The sequence below is a fragment of the Mobula hypostoma genome, chromosome 2 (genome assembly GCF_963921235.1).
Source record: "Mobula hypostoma chromosome 2, sMobHyp1.1, whole genome shotgun sequence".
In the NCBI taxonomy this organism is placed as follows: Eukaryota; Metazoa; Chordata; class Chondrichthyes; order Myliobatiformes; family Myliobatidae; genus Mobula; species Mobula hypostoma.
Genome location: NC_086098.1, coordinates 157,483,017 through 157,501,910, shown reverse-complemented (window position 1 = coordinate 157,501,910; position 18,894 = coordinate 157,483,017). Strand labels below are relative to the sequence as shown.

At 42.8% G+C, this 18,894-nt stretch overlaps 1 protein-coding gene across 1 annotated transcript in view; it reads right to left on the bottom strand.

The window, feature by feature from the left end:
• Positions 1 to 18,894, bottom strand: part of LOC134359841 (phospholipase A2, minor isoenzyme-like) — a 101,285-nt gene that overhangs the window by 62,493 nt on the left and 19,898 nt on the right. Inside the window, exon 2 of the mRNA XM_063073570.1 lies at positions 16,494 to 16,564. Coding sequence (XP_062929640.1) covers positions 16,494 to 16,509 — 16 coding nt within the window. The 5' untranslated portion in view covers positions 16,510 to 16,564. The remainder of the gene's footprint in view (positions 1 to 16,493; positions 16,565 to 18,894) is intronic.

The window sequence follows — 18,894 nt, the reverse complement described above, 5'->3', positions numbered from 1 at the left end:
GTATCATCCCACAAACTTTGCCAAAAAGCCATCAATTCCATTATCCAAATCACTGATAAACAATGTCAAAAATAACGGACCCAATACTGACCCCCCTGAGGAACACCACTAGTCACCGGTAGCCAATCAGAAAAGGCCTTCTACCTATCAGCCATTCCTCTATCCATGCCAGTATCTTTCCTGTAACATCAGAGGATTTTATCTTGTTAAGCAGCCTCATGTATGGCACCTTATCAAATACCTTCTGAAAATCCATGCAGATGACATCCACTGCCTCTCCTTTGTCCACCCTGCTTGTTACTTCCTTGAAGAACTCTAACAAATTTGTCAGGCAAGATTTCCCTTCACAGCAACCATGCTGACTTTAACTTATTTTATCATTAGCCTCGAAACCTCATCCTTAATAATAGACTCCAACACTTTCTCAACCACTGGGGTTAGGCTAACTCATCTACAATTTCCTTTCTTTTCCCTTCCTCCCTTCTTAAAGAGTGAAGTGACATTTGCAATCTTCCAGTCCTCTGGGACTACCAACAAGCGTAGATAGTGCAACACTGTGACTGAGGTAATAGACAGAGGGGAGTGGGCAGCTAACTAGGATGCATGATCACATTAACTACCTGGGGGAAGAAACTTTTAAGATAGTGTGAAGTTTTTGATTTAACATCCCTATAGCGATTTGCAGAAGCTTTAGGAAAGGGCTGTTTGCTGGGTGGATAATGATTTTCCTGCCTGCTTCTTTGTTCCAGACACATACAAGTCCTGCAGTGATGGTAGGTTGCACCAATGACCTCTTCTGACTTGACAGTCTGCTGTAGTTTTCAATTTTGTTGAGGATGATGCACCAAACTAGACAGTAATGTCGGTAATGACATTAATCCAACATTGAAAGTCCTTATACCCACCTATGTCTTATGGTGGTTACAGGACCAATAGTCAAGTATCTGGGTCAATCCACCATGAAAGCTATAAAATTCAAATAACTAAATAAATTTTGAATTTAAAAACTGCTAACTTCGTATTAGATTGGGCGGTGGAACTGTTACTCTTCTGTAGTTTCACTTTCTCATACTTGCCTGTATTCTATACAATCACTTATATACAGAACATGAGGTTATTCAGTGAATTTTCCAGTGTTTAAAGTTGCCTCTATTTTTCTGGAAACTTTTTGGTTTCAGTGGCAGGTGCCACATTACTTGAATCTGGCCATCTTATTGGTTAACTGTTATCAATGGAACTTTCTGTTATCAGTGCTCTTGCAGCACCATAAAACGATTGTAAGCAACAAGTTTTATCCCTCGTTCTTGATTTCCAAAGAACCTTTGGATCAGCATCCAACACACACACAGCTGCAAGGTCATAGCAACCAGGGTGCACTGAGAAAAAAAATAAACCATCTGTTTCACTGACGTCCTTGAGGAGAGGGAATCATTCATCCTTATCTAGCCTGGACTTACTCTTAACTGCTTCCTGGTTTTAGGGGCAGCTGGAGAAAGAAACATAATTAGTCATGCCCACATCCTGTGAGGTATTAACAACCGAGAGACAACCTGCTTGTAATGTTTTGTTGTTCAAGCAATGATTAAAGTTTGCAAATCCTCCTGTTCTGTTGGGTAGCGAGCACACACCCTGACCAATATCAATTTTGAAGATTGAAGTGTTAAACTCATGCTTGCTTTGTATGTTACCCAGCTGTAAAGACTCATAGTACCAGCCGTGACAATTCCAACAGGAGGTTGCTTTCTAACAACATTTGCCACTGAGTCTCTGAAACAAATTTCTTGTTTTTACATTCTTTTCCAGTGGATGAGTAGCAGGAACACTTAATGTACATTGAACAGAGGACAATATAGCCCTTTAGCAAATGATGTGATGGCCTTCTAATCTACTTTAAGATCAATTTAACCCTTCCCTCCCATATAGCCCTCCACGTTTTGTTCAGTCAGGTGCTGAAGAAACTCTTTAAATATCCCTGATGTATCTGCCGCTAGCGTCAACGCCAGCAGTGCAATCCTAGCACTTACCACCCTGTGTAAAATCTCCCTTAAACTTGCCTCCAATCGCCTTAAAGTATGTCTTCTCATAACAGAGCTCAAGACCTGGTGCCAGGCAAATAGCCTCTTCCTTAATGTCAACAAGATAAAGGTGATCGTTACCAACTTTAGGAGAACCCACACCACTCACACCCCCTTTCCAATGGCACACTGTAGTGGAATCAGCAAGCCGTTTCAAACTCCTGGGTGTACACATTTCACACAAACTCTTGTGGTCCCAGAACACATCCTACACAGTCAGGAGAGCTCACCAACGCGTCTACTTTCTGAGAAAGCTGAAGAGAGCTGCACTATGCACATCCCAGTGACCAGTGGTATTCTGCAGAGGTCGATGTTGGGACCACTTCTTTTTATGGTGTATATCAACGATTTAGATGATGGAAGAGATGGCTTTGTTGCGAAATTTGCAGATGATACGAAGATTGATGGAGAGGCAGGTAGTGTTGAGGAAACAGGTAGGATGCAGAAGGACTTAAACAGATTAGGAGAATGGCCAAGAAGGTGGCAAGTGAAATACAATGTTGGAAGATGCATGGTCATGCACTTTAGTAGAAGAAATAAATGTGCAAACTATTTTCTAAATGGGGAGAAAATCCAAAAGTTTGAGATGCAAAGGGACTTGGGAGACCTTGTGCAGAACATCCTAAAGGTTAACTTGCAGGTTGAGTCGGTGGTAAGGAAGGGACATGCCATGTCAGCTTTCATTACAAGAGGTCTAGAATACAAGAGCAAGGATGTGATGCTGAGGCTTTATAAGGTGCTGGTAAGGCCTCACCTTGAGTATTGCGAACAGTTTTGGGCTCCTCATCTAAGAACAGATGTGCTGGCATTAGAGAGGGTTCAGATGAGGTTCACAAGGATGATTCTGGGAATGAAAGGGTTATCATATGAGGAACATTTGATGGCTCAGGGTCTGTACTCGCTGGAATATAGAAGGATGAGGGGGATCTCACTGAAATCTTTCGAATGTTGAAAGGCCTAGACAGAGTAAATGTGGAAAGGATGTTTTCACATGGTGGGAGTGTCTAGGACGAGAGGGCACAGCCTCAGGATAGAAGGGCATCCTTTCAAAACAGAGATGCAGAGAAATTTCTTTCACTAAAGGGTAGTGAATTTGTGGAATTTGCTGCCACTTGCAGCTGTGGAGGCCAGGTCGTTGGGTGTATTTAAGGCAAAGATTGATAGGTTCTTGATTGGACATGGCATCAAAGGTTATGGGGCGAAGGCCGGAAACTGGGGTTGAGAAAGAGATAGAAAAAAGGATCAGCCATGATTGAATGGTGGAGCAGACTCGATGGGCCAGATGGCCTAGTTCTGCTCCTATGTTTTATGGTCTTATTTATACTCACATCATTCCACAGATGCGCAGCCGAGAGCATCCTGACAAGCTGCACCACTGCATGGTTCGGAAACTGCACTGAGATAGACAGGAAGGTTCTACAACGGATAGTCAAAACTGACCAACACCGGAGCCTACCTGCTATCAAGGACACATACGGAAAGTTGCCAGCAAAGAACCAACAACATCATGAAGGATCCCAACTACCTGCCTCATGGACTGTGCCCACTCCCATGAAGGAGGGGGTGACGCAGCATCCATTCCAAGACCACCAGACTCCAAAACTGTTACTTTTTCTCGAAGCAGTAAGAATGATCAACATCTCCACCCACTAACACCACCACTGTCAGTTACCTTACGTATATACATTCCTGTGCCTAGGGTCACTTTATAGGCATACAATCATATAACCATAACCATATAACAATTACAGCACAGAAACAGGCCATCTCAGCCCTTCTAGTCCATGCTGAGCTCTTACTCTCACCTGGTCCCACCGACCTGCACTCAGCCCATAACCCTCCATTCCTTTCCTGTCTCTGTATCTATATAATTTAACTTTAAACGACAACATCGAACCTGCCTCAACCACTTCTGCTGGAAGCTCGTTCCACACAGCTACCACTCTCTGAGTAAAGAAGTTCCCCCTCATGTTACCCCTAAACTTTTGCCCTTTAACTCTCAACTCATGTCCTCTTGTTTGAATCTCCCCCATTCTCAATGGAAAATGCCTATCCACGTCAATTCTATCTATCCCCCTCACAATTTTAAACACCTCTATCAAGTGCCCCCTCAACCTTCTATGCTCCAAAGAATAAAGACCTAACTTATTCAACCTTTCTCTGTAACTTAGGAGATGAAACCCACGCAACATTTTAGTAAACCTCCTCTGTACTCTCTCAATTTTATTGATATCTTTCCAATAATTCGGTGATCAGAACTGTACACAATACTCCAAATTTGGCCTTACCAATGCCTTATACAATTTCAACATTACATCCCAACTCCTATATTCAATGCTCTGATTAATAAAGGCCAGCATACCAAAAGCTTTCTTCACCACCCTATCCACATGAGACTTCACCTTCAGGGAACAGTGCACCATTATTCCTAGATCCCTCTGTTCTACAGCATTCTTCAATGCCCTCCCATTTACCATGTATGTCCTATTTTGATCAGTCCTACCAAAATGTAGCACCTCACATTTTTCAGCATTAAACTCCATCTGCCATCTTTCAGCTCTCTCTTCTAACTGGCCTAAATCTCTCTGCAAGCTTTGAAAACCTACTTCATTATCCACAACACCACCTATCTCCGTATCATCTGCATACTTACTAATCCAATTTACCACCCCATCATCCAGATCATTAATATATATGACAAACAACATTGGACCCAGTACAGATCCCTGAGGCACACCGCTACACACCATCCTCCAATCTGACACACAGTTATCCACCAGTATTCTCTGGCGTCTCCCATCTAGCCACTGCTGAATCCATTTTACTACTTCCATATTAATGCCTAACGATTGAACCTTCCGTGTGGAACCTTGTCACAGGCCTTACTGAGTATAGACAACATCCACCGCTTTACCCTCATCAACTTTCTTAGTAACCTTATCAAAAAATTCAGTAAGATTTGTCAAACATGACCTTCCATGCACAAATCCACGTTGACTGTTCCTAATCAGACCCTGTCTATCCAGATAATTATATATACCATCTCTAAGAATACTTTCTATCAACTTACCTACCACTGACATCAAACTCACAGGCCGATAATTGCTAGGTTTACTCTTAGAACCCTTTTCAAAAATTAGTGGGAAGACAGAGGATTGGGAAGTTTTTAAAAGCTTACAAAAGGAAACTAAGAAGGTCATTAAGAGGGAAAAGATGAACTATGAAAGGAAGCTAGCAAATTATATCAAAGAGGATACTAAAAGCTTTTTCAAGTATATAAAGAGTAAAAGACAGGTGAGAGTAGATACAGGACCGATAGAAAATGATGCTGGAGAAATTGTAATGGGAGATAAGGAGATGGTGGAGGAAATGAATGGGTATTTTGCATCAGTCTTCACTGAGGAAGACATCAGCAGTATACCGGACACTCAAGGGTGGCAGGGAAGAGAAGTGTGTGCAGTCACAATTACAACAGAGAAAGTACTCAGGAAGCTGAATAGTCTAAGGGTAGATAAATCTCCTGGACCAGATGGAATGCACCCTTGTGTTCTGAAGAAAATAGCTGTGGAGATTGCGGAGGCATTAGCGATGATCTTTCAAAAGTTGATAAATTCTGGCATGGTTCCGGAGGACTGGAAGATTGCAAATGTCACTCCGCTATTTAAAAAGGGGGCAAGGAAGCAAAAAGGAAATTCTCGACCTGTTAGCTTGACATTGGTGGTTGGGAAGTTGTTGGAGTCGATTGTCAAGGATGAGGTTACAGAGTACCTGGAGGCATATGACAAGATAGGCAGAACTCAGCATGCTTTCCTTAAATGAAAATCCTGCCTGACAAACCCATTACAATTTTTTGAGGAAATTACCAGTAAGCTAGACAAGGGAGATGCAGTGGATGTTGTATATTTGGATTTTCATAAGGCCTTTGACAAGGTGTCACACATGAGGCTGCTTATCAAGATAAGAGCCCATGGAATTACAGGAAAGTTACATACGTGGATAGGGCGTTGGCTGATTGGCAGGAAACGGAGAGTGGGAACAAAGGAATCCTATTCTGTTTGGCTGCCGGTTACCAGTGGTGTTCCACAGGGGTCCGTGTCGGGGCCGCTTCTTTTTACGTTGTACATCAATGATTTGGATTATGGAATAGATGGCTTTGTGGCTAAGTTTGCTGATGATACAAAGATAGGTGGAGGGGCTGGTAGTGCTGAGGAAACAGAGAGCCTGCAGAGAGACTTGGATAGATTGGAAGAATGGGCAAAGAAGTGGCAAATGAAATACATTGTCGGGAAGTGCATGGTTATGCACTTTGGCAGACGAAATAAACGGGCAGAGTATTATTTAAATGGGGAGAGAATTCAAAGATGCAACAGGACTTGGGAGTCCTCATGCAGGATACCCTTAAGGTTAACCTCCAGGCTGAGTCGGTGGTGAAGAAGGTGAATGAAATGTTGGCATTCATTTCTAGAGGGATAGAGTATAGTAGCAGGAATGTGATGTTGAGGCTCTATAAGGCGCTGGTAAGACCTCACTTGGAGTACTGTGGGCAGCTTTGGTCTCCTTATTTAAGGAAGGATGTGCTGACGTTGGAGAAGGTTCAGAGAAGATTCACTAGAATGATTCTGGGAATTAGATGGTTAACATATGAGGAACGTTTCTCATCCCTTGGACTGTATTCCTTGGAGTTTAGAAGAATGAGGGGGGACCTCATAGAAACATTTTGAATGTTGAAAGGCATGGACAGAGTGGATGTGGCAAAGTTGTTTCCCATGATGGGGAAGTCTAGTACGAGAGGGCATGACTTAAGGACTGAAGGGCGCCCATTCAGAACAGAGATGCGAAGAAATTTTTTTAGCCAGAGGGTGGTGAATCTATGGAATTTGTTGCCACGGGCGGCAGTGGAGGCCAAGTCATTGCGAGTATTTAAGGCAGAGATTGATAGGTATCTGAGTAGCCAGGGCATCAAAGGTTATGGTGAGAAGGCGGGGGAGTGGGACTAAATGGGAGAATGGATCAGCTCATGATAAAATGGCAGAGCAGATTCGATGGGCCGAATGGCCAACTTGTGCTCTTTTGTCTTATGGTCTTATGGTCTTCTCTATCCAGGTTGATGAGTCAACGGATTTTACCGATAAATGTTATGTTGTAGCATTTGTAAGATTTGTAAATGATGGTGAAATTCAAGAAAACCTTTTCTGTTGCAAAGAGCTGCCCAAAACAAGCAAGGGCCAAGATATATTTAATGTTTGTCTTCATATCTGGAAACAAAAGGTCTGTCTTGGAGGAACTCTGTTGCTTTGGCTTATGGTTTTTAGTAACTTTATCATTCAACTTTTTCAATAAAGTTTAATGTTGTACGTAGCATTAACTAAAATCAATTTACAGCCTTTATTTAAATTAAATTGACCAAGTCTACCTTCAGAAAAATTAATACCATTTTGCCTTAAGCCAGTTATTTAACAGATATTTATTATTTTGCCTTTGGAGTTTTTAAAATTTATGAAAGGAAAAGGAAGAGATTAATTTCAAGAAAAGTAAGCTAAGCTTAACTACCTGTTTTTATCAAAAACATTGGCTGAAAATTCATTCTCTACTCAAAAGAGCATTGACAATTATTTTTGGATTATTATATCTACAACTTACTGATCACGCTAATGTACCGTGAGATGCAGATATAATAATTTCTACGCAGGGTTCCTGGAGATCTGAAAATTGCTTCAAGGGTTCCTCCAGGGTAAGAAGGTTGAGAAAGGCTGCTCTAATGGGAAAGTGTTGCCTATTAAGAGTCAGGCACCTGCCTGGTGAAATGGGGCAAGGAAGAGCAGAAGAGTGGAACAGGAAGAGCTAAAAGTCCAAGTAGTTAAAAGCTATAACTGTGGTCAAGAGGGTCACGTTAAGAGATAATGTCCAAACCTGAGGAGAGAGCAGAGTAAGGCAGTGAAAAACACAAGAGATATGTTAAATTAAACAGGGAAGTTGAAAGAATATGGAACATCAATATTGTCCCAATAGAAATATCTGCAACTGGTAACATCCTAAAGTCACTACACGATTAAACAATTAGGCCAGTGTATTTATGTAAATCTCCAGAAAACCACAATACTAAACACCATTGTAATAGTCCAAAAGTTCCTAGTAATTGAGACATAAGTGTGCTTGGATATGCCCATAACTCAGGTTTAACCAGGTAGAGCTGAGAAAAAACATTAAACTACAACAACAATAATAATAAAAAACACAATAAATAGGAATACTTAAAATAGTTAAAACATTCATCACTGATTGGATCAGTGGGACCTCTTTTGGTGCAGCCGTGACCTGTACAAAAAGGACGGGTTACACTTGAATCCTAGGGGGACCAATATCCTGGCGGGGAGATTTGCAAGGGCTACTGAGGTGACTTTAAGCTAGAATGGTTGGGGGGGGGGGAATCAAATTAAAGAGACAAGGAGAGAGGAGGTTAGTTCACAAATAGAGAAAGCAGGTAGACAGTGTGTGAGGGAGGATAGGCAGGGGACAGAGATCAAGAGCACTCAGAGCAAAGATGCAGGGGACAAGGAAGAAAAAGATAACAAAATTGTTTGCTCCATTAAGGATAAACGGGGAGTAGGAGGTGGAGAGTTTCTTAAATGCATCTATTTTAATGCTAGGAGCATTGTAAGAAAGGTGGATGAGCTTAGAGCATGGATTGATACCTGGAAATATGATGTTGTAGCTATTAGTGAAACGTGGTTGCAGGAGGGGTGTGATTGGCAACTAAATATTCCAGGATTTCGTTGCTTCAGGTGTGATAGAATAGGAGGTGCAAGAGGGGCAGGTGTTGCATTGCTTGTCAGAGAAAATATAACAGTGGTGCTCTGGCAGGATAGATTAGTGGACTCGTCTAGGGATGCTATTTGGGTGGAATTGAGGAATAGGAAAGATGTTGTGATGCTTATAGGGGTGTATTATAGACCACCTAATGGGGACCGAGAACTGGAGGAGCAAATTTGTAAGGAGATGGCAGATATTTATAGTAAGCACAAGGTTGTGACTGTGGGAGATTTTACTTTTCCACACATAGACTGGGAAGCCCATACTGTAAAAGGGCTGGATGGTTTGGAGTTTGTCAAATGTGTGCAAGATAGTTTTTTGGAGCAATACATAGAGGTACCAACTAGAGAAAGGGCAGTGTTGGATCTCCTGTTAGGGAATGAGATAGGGCAGGTGATGGAGATATGTGTTGGGGAGCACTTAGGGTCCAGTACCATTAGTTTCAATATAATTATGGAGAAGGATAGGACTGGACCTAGGATTGAGATTTTTGATTGGAGAAAGGCTAACTTTGAGAAGATGCGAAAGGATTTAGAAGGAGTGGATTGGGACAATTTGTTTTATGGGAAGGATGTAATAGAGAAATGGAGGTCATTTAAAGGTGAAATTTTGACGGTACAGGATCTTTATGTTCCTGTTAGGTTGAACGGAAAGGTTAAAAGTTTGAGGGAGCCATGGTTTTCAAGGGATATTGGAAACTTGGTTCAGAAAAAGACAAGGATCTACAATAAATATAGGCCGCTTGGAGTTAATGAGGTGCTTGAGGAATATAAAGAATGTAAAAAGAATCTTAAGAAGGAAATTAGAAAAGCTAAAAGATACGAGGTTGCTTTAGCAAGTAAGGTGAAAATAAATCCAAAGGGTTTCTACAGTTATGTTAATAGCAAAAGGACAGTGAGGGATAAAATTGGTCCCTTAGAGAATCAGAGTGAATGGCTATGTGCGGAGCCAAAAGAGATGGGGGAGATTTTGAACAATTTCTTTTCTTCAGTATTCACTAAGGAGAAGGATATTGAATTGTGAAATAGGAAATAGAAAATATTGAATTAGGAAACAAAAAGGATAGTTATGGAAAGTATGACGATTAAAGAAGAAGATATACTGGTGTTTTTAAGGAATATAAAAATGGATAAGTCTCCGGGTCCAAACAAGATATTCCCTAGAACCTTGAGGGAAGTTAGTGTGGAAATAGCAGGGGCTCTGACAGAAATACTTCAAATGTCATTAGAAACAGGGATGGTACTGGAGGATTGGTGTATTGCTCATGTGGTATTCAGCTTCTCTTTTTCAAATTTCACAGTGAACTCAATCATGTTATGATCACTGCCTCCTCAGGGTTCCTTCACCTCAATCTCTCTAATCACCTCCGGTTCGTTACACAATACCCAATCCAGTACAGCCGATCCCCTCGTGGGCTCAACAACAAGCTGTTCTAAAAAGCCATCTCGCAGACAGTTTACAGAAGCTGTTGTTTTTCAGTTTATCACACAAAACTTCTTCGGCATAGAACATAGAATAGTACAGCACAGTACAGGCCCTTCAATGTTGTGCCGACCCTCATACCCTGCCCCCCATATAACCCCCACCTTAAATTCCTCCATATACCTGTCTAGTAGTCTCTTAAATTTCACTAGTGTATCCGCCTCCACCACTGACTCAGGCAGTGCATTCCATGCACCAACCACTCTCTGAGTGAAAAACCTTCCTCTAATATCCCCCTTGAACTTCCCACCCCTTACCTTAAAGCCATGTCCTCTTGTATTGAGCAGTGCTGCCCTGGGGAAGAGGCGCTGTCTATCCACTCTATCTACTCCTCTTAATATCTTGTTTCCCCTGATATCTTAATATCAGGTTTCCCCCACCATCCGAAGGTAGAGCATTCCTATGAAACAGTTCATAAGCCGGAATGTCGTAAAGTAAAGAAACAATTACCATTTATTTATATGGGAAAAATCTGTGAGTGTTCGCAGACCCAAAAAATAAACTACCAAATCATGCCAAATAACACATAAAACCTAAAATAACAGTAACATATAGTAAAAGCAGGAATGATATAATAAATACACAGCCTATATAAAGTAGAAATAATATATGTATAGTGTAGTATCACGTAGCGGAATCCGGAAGACAGCGCCGAGCACACTGGTGATGGTGTGTTAGGCTGAGTCGTCGGAGGTTAGAAACATAGAAACATAGAAAATAGGTGCAGGAGTAGGCCATTCGGCCCTTCGAGCCTGCACCGCCATTTATTATGATCATGGCTGATCATCCAACTCAGAACCCTGCCCCAGCCTTCCCTCCATACCCCCTGACCCCTGTAGCCACAAGGGCCATATCTAACTCCCTCTTAAACATAGCCAATGAACCCATTACTTCTTTGAGAGAGTTCAAAAAGGGAGGAGGGCAAGTGAGTGGGAGCAAAAAAGAAAGATTATGCAAAACGGCCATTTATTTGGCAGCAATTCAATGCATAAGAGCACACAGACATGTTCAAGAAGTTCAGTTGTTGTTCAGACCAAATATTAGAATGGGGAAGAAATGTGATCAAAGTAACTTTGACCACAGAATGATTGTTGGTGCCATGTGGAGTGGTTTCTGTTTTTCAGAAACTAATGATCTCCAGGAAATTTTAAGCACAACAGTCTCTGTACCTCCATCTATAGTTGGATCCTCGACCTCCTAACCAGAAGACCACAATCTGTGCAGATCGGTGATAACATATCCTTCTCGCTGGCAATCAGCACTGGTGCACCTCAGGGGTGTGTGCTTAGCCCACTGCTCTACTCTCTATATACACATGACTGTGTGGCTAGGCATAGCTCAAATACCATCTATAAATTTGCTGATGACACAACCATTGTTGGTAGAATCTCAGGGGTTGACGAGAGGACGTACAGGAACGAGATATGCCACATAGTGGAATGCTGCCACAGCAACAACCTGGTACTCAACATTAGTAAGACGAAAGAGCTGATTGTGGACTTCAGGAAGGGTAAGAGGTAGGGTTAGGCTCCATACCAATCCTCATAGAGGGATCAGAAGTGGAGAGATGAGCAGTTTCAAGATCTCTGAGGATCTAACCTGGTCCCAACATATCGATGCAGTTATAAAAAAGGCAAGACAGCGGCTATACTTTATGAGGAGTATTTCTGTTTTTGCACTTTATAAAAATCTATTCAATATACATATACAGTAATTGATTTGCTTATTTATTACTATTTTAAAATTTTATTTATAATTATTTCTTTTCTCTGCTAGATTATGTATTGCATTGAACTGCTGCTGCTAAGTTAATAAATTTCACGTCACATGCTGGTGATAATAAACCTGATTCTGATTCTGATTCTTGAGATTTCAGAAAATGGTGCAAAATAAAACAAAATCATCCAGTGAGTGGCAGTTGTGTGTGCAAAAACACCTTGTTAATTAAAAGGGTCAGTGGAGAATAGCCAGACTAGTTCAAGCTGAGAGGAAGACACCAGTAACAATAATAACCATGTGTTACAACAGTGGTGTGTAGAACAAGACATTGAATGCACAACACATCGAACCTTAAAGTGGATGGGTTACAGCAGCAGATGACCAAGAAAATACACTATTTTATATAAAAACTTGATACAGCAATTATGCATTGATATTTATTCTCTTAAACTCTCTCTATCTCTGTCTCTCTCTCTCACACACACACACACACACACACACACACACACACTCCCGACACACACACACACACACACACACACCCGACACACACACACACACACACACACACTCACACACTTATATGATAACTTTTACTATAGTTATTAGGTTGGGGTGGTGCAGTGGCCCCCAACCTCCAGGCCGCCAACCGATACCAATCCACGAAGAATGCAGCGGTACAATCGTGGCCGGAATGCACCCAGCACATCTTTAAGAAAAAAAACAAAATAAACAAGCTAATTAATTAGGTGCCGTTGGGTGCGTCCCGGCTACTGCTGCATTCTCCGCGGCAATGTATCGGTCCGCGGCCTGGAGGTTGGGACCACTGGGGTGGTGAGACACTGAGGTGTCATCTCATTATCGTCTGTTTCCATCAAGGCAGGCAGGTCATCTTCTTCTATGTCTGCCTGCCTCCATGTCGAAGGTTGAGGTTGGTCGTCTGATGTGGCTAATGTGGAAGGCTTGAAAAACGACGGTACTGTATGCTTGACTGCTTAGCCTCACGCATTTTTCTATCATACAGTTCTTTGTAAGCACTCAAAACATCATGCAAATATGCCCTAAACCTATGTACCCTTTCAAAATTAAAGTCGTACTTTTCTGCAATCATTGCAGCAAAATCTCATGCAGTTGCTTCACGTTCAGTTCCTGGATGACTTCACTTTCGGTCTGTTCGCTACTGCATTCGGTTTTGATCGTTATCCTTTCCTCTTCCAATTGCATCAACTCTTCATCTACCAGTTCTTGGTCATGGGATGCCAAAACCTCTTCAACATCATCTTCCTCAACTTCCACAAGCCAAACTCACTTTGTCCTTATTTCGTTCACCACGATCGAAACGCTTAATTATGTCTAGTTTTACGCTAAATGTAACACCCTAACTAGCTCTCTTAGGCTTTTCCGATACCTTAGAACTCATCTTGCAAACGGCTGCTCACAGGCACGTGTTTAAGCAATGCCGGATAGAATGCAGTTCCGGGGGAGCAGCTTGGCTGCTCGGGGAGCGCACTGCTTTTTTGTTGCGCTGGCTTTTTTCAGAACAGTGAAAACACCTTCTGTTAGCGAAAACAGGTAACTAATGTAGGTCTTTCGTAACCGTGAAGTTCCGTAAAGCGAACATTCAAAGAGTGAGGGACACCTGTACCTGTATCATGTCTCCCTTCATCCCCCTTCTCTCCAAAGAGCAAAGCCCTAGCTCCCTTAATCTCTGATCATAATCCATACTCTCTAAACCAGGCAGCATCCTGGTAGAACTCCTCTGTACCCTTTCCAATGCTTCCACATCCTTCCTATAGTGAGGCGATCAGAACTGGACACAGTACTCCAAGTGTGGCCTAACCAGAGTTTTATGGAGTTGCATCATTACCCCGCGACTCTTAAACTCTATCCCTCGACTTATGAAAGCTAACACCCCATAACCTTTCTTAACTACCCTATCTACCTATGAAGCAACTTTCAGGGATCTGTGGACATGTACCCCGAGATCCCTTTGCTCCTGCCATTTACTTTGTACTCTGCCTTGGAATTTGTCCTTCCAAAGTGTACCACCTCACACTTCTCCGGGTTGAACTCCATCTGCCACTTCTCAGCACACTTCTGCATCCTATCAATGTCTCTCTGCAATCTTTGACAATCCTCTACACTATCTACAACACCACCAACCTTTGTGTCATCTGCAAACTTGCCAACCCACCCTTCTACCCCCACATCCAGGTCGTTAATAAAAATCAGGAAAAGTAGAGGTCTCAGAAGAGATCCTTGTGGGACACCACCAGTCACAAACCTCTAATCCAAATGTACTCCCTCCACCATGACCCTCTGCCTTCTGCAGGCAAGCCAATTTTGAATCCACCTGGCAAAACTTGCCTGGATCCCATGCCTTCTGACTTTCTGAATAAGCCTACCGTGTGGAACTTTGTCAAATGCCTTACCAAAATCCATATAGATCACATCCACTGCACTACCCTCATCTATATGCCTGGTCACCTCCTCAAAGAATTCTATCAGGTATACGATCTGTCCTTCACAAAGCCATGCTGACTGTCCCTGATCAGACCATGATTCTCTAAATGCCCATAGATCCTATCTCTAAGGATCTTTTCCAACAGCTTTCCCATAAGGCTCACTGGTCTATAATTACCCTGACTATCCCTACTACCAAGAGGACAAGATTCGCCTCCCTCCAATCCTCCGGTACCATTCCCGTGGACGACGAGGACATAAAGATCCTAGCCAGAGGCTCAGCAATCTCTTTCCTCACCTCGTGAAGCAGCCTGGGGAATATTCCGTCAGGCTCCAGGGACTTAACCTTTCTAATGTATTTTAACAACTCCAGCACCTCCTCTCCCTTAATATCAACATGCTCCAGAACATGAAGCTCACTCATATTGTCTATGTGCATTATGTGACATGTCAACAATACATCGACTATCATACCATTTGTGGGTGAAATCTTTTCAATTTCCCGTACTGCATCTTGTCCTTGCATTTTACCCACTATAATTCTACATGTTGGCATTATTCCGTTCTCACCAACTGTGTGACTTTTCCTTTTCTAGGTAATAATTTCTGCTATGAAATAACTTGCTTCCTGAATTCTTTTACTGACTGTGACTTCATTGCCAAAAGCTTTACTCGGTTTGTTTTGAAATTCCAATAGTCATTTAAAATAATCAGCACTTTTACGAGTCATACGGCTATAATTTGTAGTTGTACCTTTTCAGTTTTATTGGAGCCATTGCTACATTTGTAAGTTGTTTGTCACAGACTAGGCACAATGGAATAGGACAACTTGGATCACCAGTCCATGTAAAATCCATTGCTAAGTAGCCTTTATTGTAAAGACAGGTAGTTTCTGTCCTTTGTGTCACTAGTGTAGTGAAATGACTCAGAAGATTGTACAGTCAGACATGTCTGTAAAACACAGGGGATAACAAAATATAACAAAGAACAGCATAATAAATAACTAAATGAGAAAATCGCAAAAAAAAACAAAAATTTCACAATGCAATTCACTTCTAACCTACATAATTCACCTTTTGCAACATTTACAGTAGCAAAGTGGCAGGTCCACAGCTGAATCGCCTCGTGTAAAAATTCCCTTAGCATGAAAATTTCCCTCCAATTCTCTTCTACACTGGTAGTTTGCTCACACCCATTAAGTCAGTCGGCGGCACATCAGGGGATGTTGCGGGGGTGGAAATTAGGGAGGGAGAGACTGACGACACAGCCCAAGTTGGGCGAGTCCATTTAATGCTCGGAAAATGCACTCCACGCTCCTCATCAGCCTACCGTCCTCCCCTCTGTGCAATACAGTGCTCTCCAATTATCAACGGCCTCCCCTATCACGCGTCAAAAACTGAGAATGGACTCAAGCAAATAAACACGATCCTACTGCGCACTGCCACACGGGGCTGAGAGACCGCTAATGAAATTACTAACGGGGCTGCTCGGTCACTGCCCACCACTGCGAGTGCTGGCACCGCGTGAAGTTCAAAAAAACAATATTTATTTTTTTAAATCAGATCTCTCACTGAACCCCGGCTGAGAAACCCTGCATTAGAGGGTTCAATTGGCCTTTGATTTCTACTCTGGGTGAAAATACACAGGCAGGGCAGCAAAACTTTTTTGAGTCTTTAACTCCTTTATCTGTTTTAGATGTTTTAATGCAGAAAGACGGTATCAAAATAAAAACAACAAAATGATTTTTTTTTAAAAAGCAGTTCCTGCTGTTACAACCTCAGTTTAATTTCGGTCCACATCCTTGTTACGTATGCAGCATGAAAATAAATAAAACAAACTATACAAAACCAATATGGTAGTGGCTATTCTAAAAAAACACAAAACAAACAACATTAGAATCCCACCAACCCTGTATCTTATACACAACAAAAGTATGAATCTCACCATTTGACACACACATGCTTAACTTCCAAACGCATGTAGGCAGATCCCGAAACGAATTCTCCTCGCTCAGGCTACGTAAACAGAGATTAACACATTCACATTAGGCCATGAAACAGTGCGTGGAGTCATTAGGCGCCGTCATGCCAAGCTTTTTTTGGTATGCTCATCGTATGGCATACCTTGGGCATCTGAAACCTGGCATTGCACATCCCTCTCCAGGTTTTTTTACGAGGTCGAGTTGTTAGCTCGACACTCAACCCAGGCACGGATGGACAGCATGCAAGGGAGCCGGCAGGATTGCTCTTTTAGCATTACCAGGGTGAATACATAAGTGCGCTTTAACAATAAGATATATTCAACGGTCACCTGGTTAGATTTGTATCGCCTTTTCCCAATCTCTAATCATGCCAGGAGGAGAAGATGGCGGCGCGACGGCAGCACGCGCGGTCTCTCCAGTGATGAATATCTGTAATCTGTCAAGTAGGGGACCGTGCACAATTCTGATTTGATGGAGATGGACATGAGAGTACGGAGGAACATCTGGAAAACTTCTGAAATGCCCGCTTCGCTGCCCACTGCTACCGTGTGATCCGGAATCTCCGGAACAGAAGGCCCTGAATCCTTGGCTTTGCCTGTTTCAGCAGCCGGGGCTAGGTCGAAGGCGCTCGGCAGAGGATGACGCTCGGGAGGCAGTATCGGAGGGGCTGGTCGGAGGCTTGAAGTTTTCGGAAGGATGGACTCAGTGTCAGCTGTGGTCAGCTGCTTCCAATGCATCGGCAAGTTGACGGTGCCTGGAGGTTTATGGCAGGGAGTTCCTCCCTTTTGCTGCCTGCTATCGGGGACTCGAGAGTCGACCGACTCGGGGACTTTTGAGACTTTTTTTTACCATGCCCATGGTTTGTTCTTCATCAAATTATGGTATTGCTTTGCACTGCTGTAACTATATGTTATATCTTGTTCTGAATATCTTCCAGAATATCTTGTTCTGGATGCTGTTGAGGGGGATGACCTGACAGGGGACGCCCACGGTGACTGGGTCTCTGACACTGAGCCTGGCGCTGTTGTGCAGGAGAGAAGGAGGGAGAAGAGAAATGCGGTAGTCGTAGGGGATTCCATAGCCAGGGGAACAGACAGGAGATTCTGTGAGCCTGACAGAGATACCCGCATGGTGTGTTGCCTCCCAGGTGCCAGGGTATGGGATGTCTCGGATCGGGTCCTGAATATTCTGAAGGGGGAGGGTGAGCAGCCAGTTGTCTTGGTACATGTTGGTACCAATGACATAGATAGGGCAAAGGAGGAGGTCCTGAAGAGAGATTTCCAGGAGTTAGGAAGGAAGCTGAGAAGCAGGACCTCCAGGGTAGTAATCTCGGGATTGCTACCTGTGCCACATGCTAGCGAGGGCAAGAATAGTCAGATCAGGCAGATGAATGCATGGCTGAGAGACTGGTGTCGGGGGCAGGGCTTCAGATTCTTGGATAATTGGGATCTCTTCTGGGGGAAGTATGACCTGTTCAAAAAGGACAGGTTACACCTGAACCCGAAGGGGACCAATATCCTGGCAGGAAAGTTTAATAGAGCTGTTAGGGAGGGTTTAAACTAATTTGGCAGGGGGATGGGAACCGGAATGATAGAGCGGAGGAAGGGGAAAACAGAAATAAATCTAAGATAGTGAGCAGTAAAGATGTCAGGAAAGACAGGCAGGTGATGGGGCAAATTTGTAGCCATTGGGATGAGTTGCAGTGCAATAAAGTTGCAGTGAAATCAAAGCAAATAGTATCAAATACTGGTCTTAAGGTGTTGTACTTAAATGCACGCAGCATAAGGAATAAGGTGGATGATCTTGTTGTACAGCTACAGATTGGCAGATATGATATTGTGGCCATTACTGAGACGTGGCTAAAGGATGCATGTCTCTGGGAGCTGAACGTCCAAGGATACATGGTGTATCGGAAGGATAGGAAGGTAGGCATAGGGGGAGGCGTGGCTTTATTGGTAAGAAATGATATTAAATCATTAGAAAGAGGTGATATAGGATCGGAAGGTGCAGAATCTTTATGGGTTGAGCTAAGAAATAACAGGGGTTAAAGGACCCTGATGGCAGTTATTTATAGGCCTCCAAACAGCTGCAGGGATGTGGACTACAAATTACAACTGGAAGTAGAAAAGGCTTGTCAGAAGGGCAGTGTTATGATAATTGTGGGGGATTTTAACATGCGAGTAGATTGGGAAAATCAGGTCAGCACTGGATCTCAAGACAGAGAATTTGTAGAATGTCTGCCAGATGGCTTTTTAGAACAGCTTGTTTTTGAGCCCACTAGGGGATCAGCTGTACTGGATTGGGTATTGTGTAATGAACCGGAGGTGATTAGAGAGATTGAGGTGAAGGAACCCTTAGGAGGCA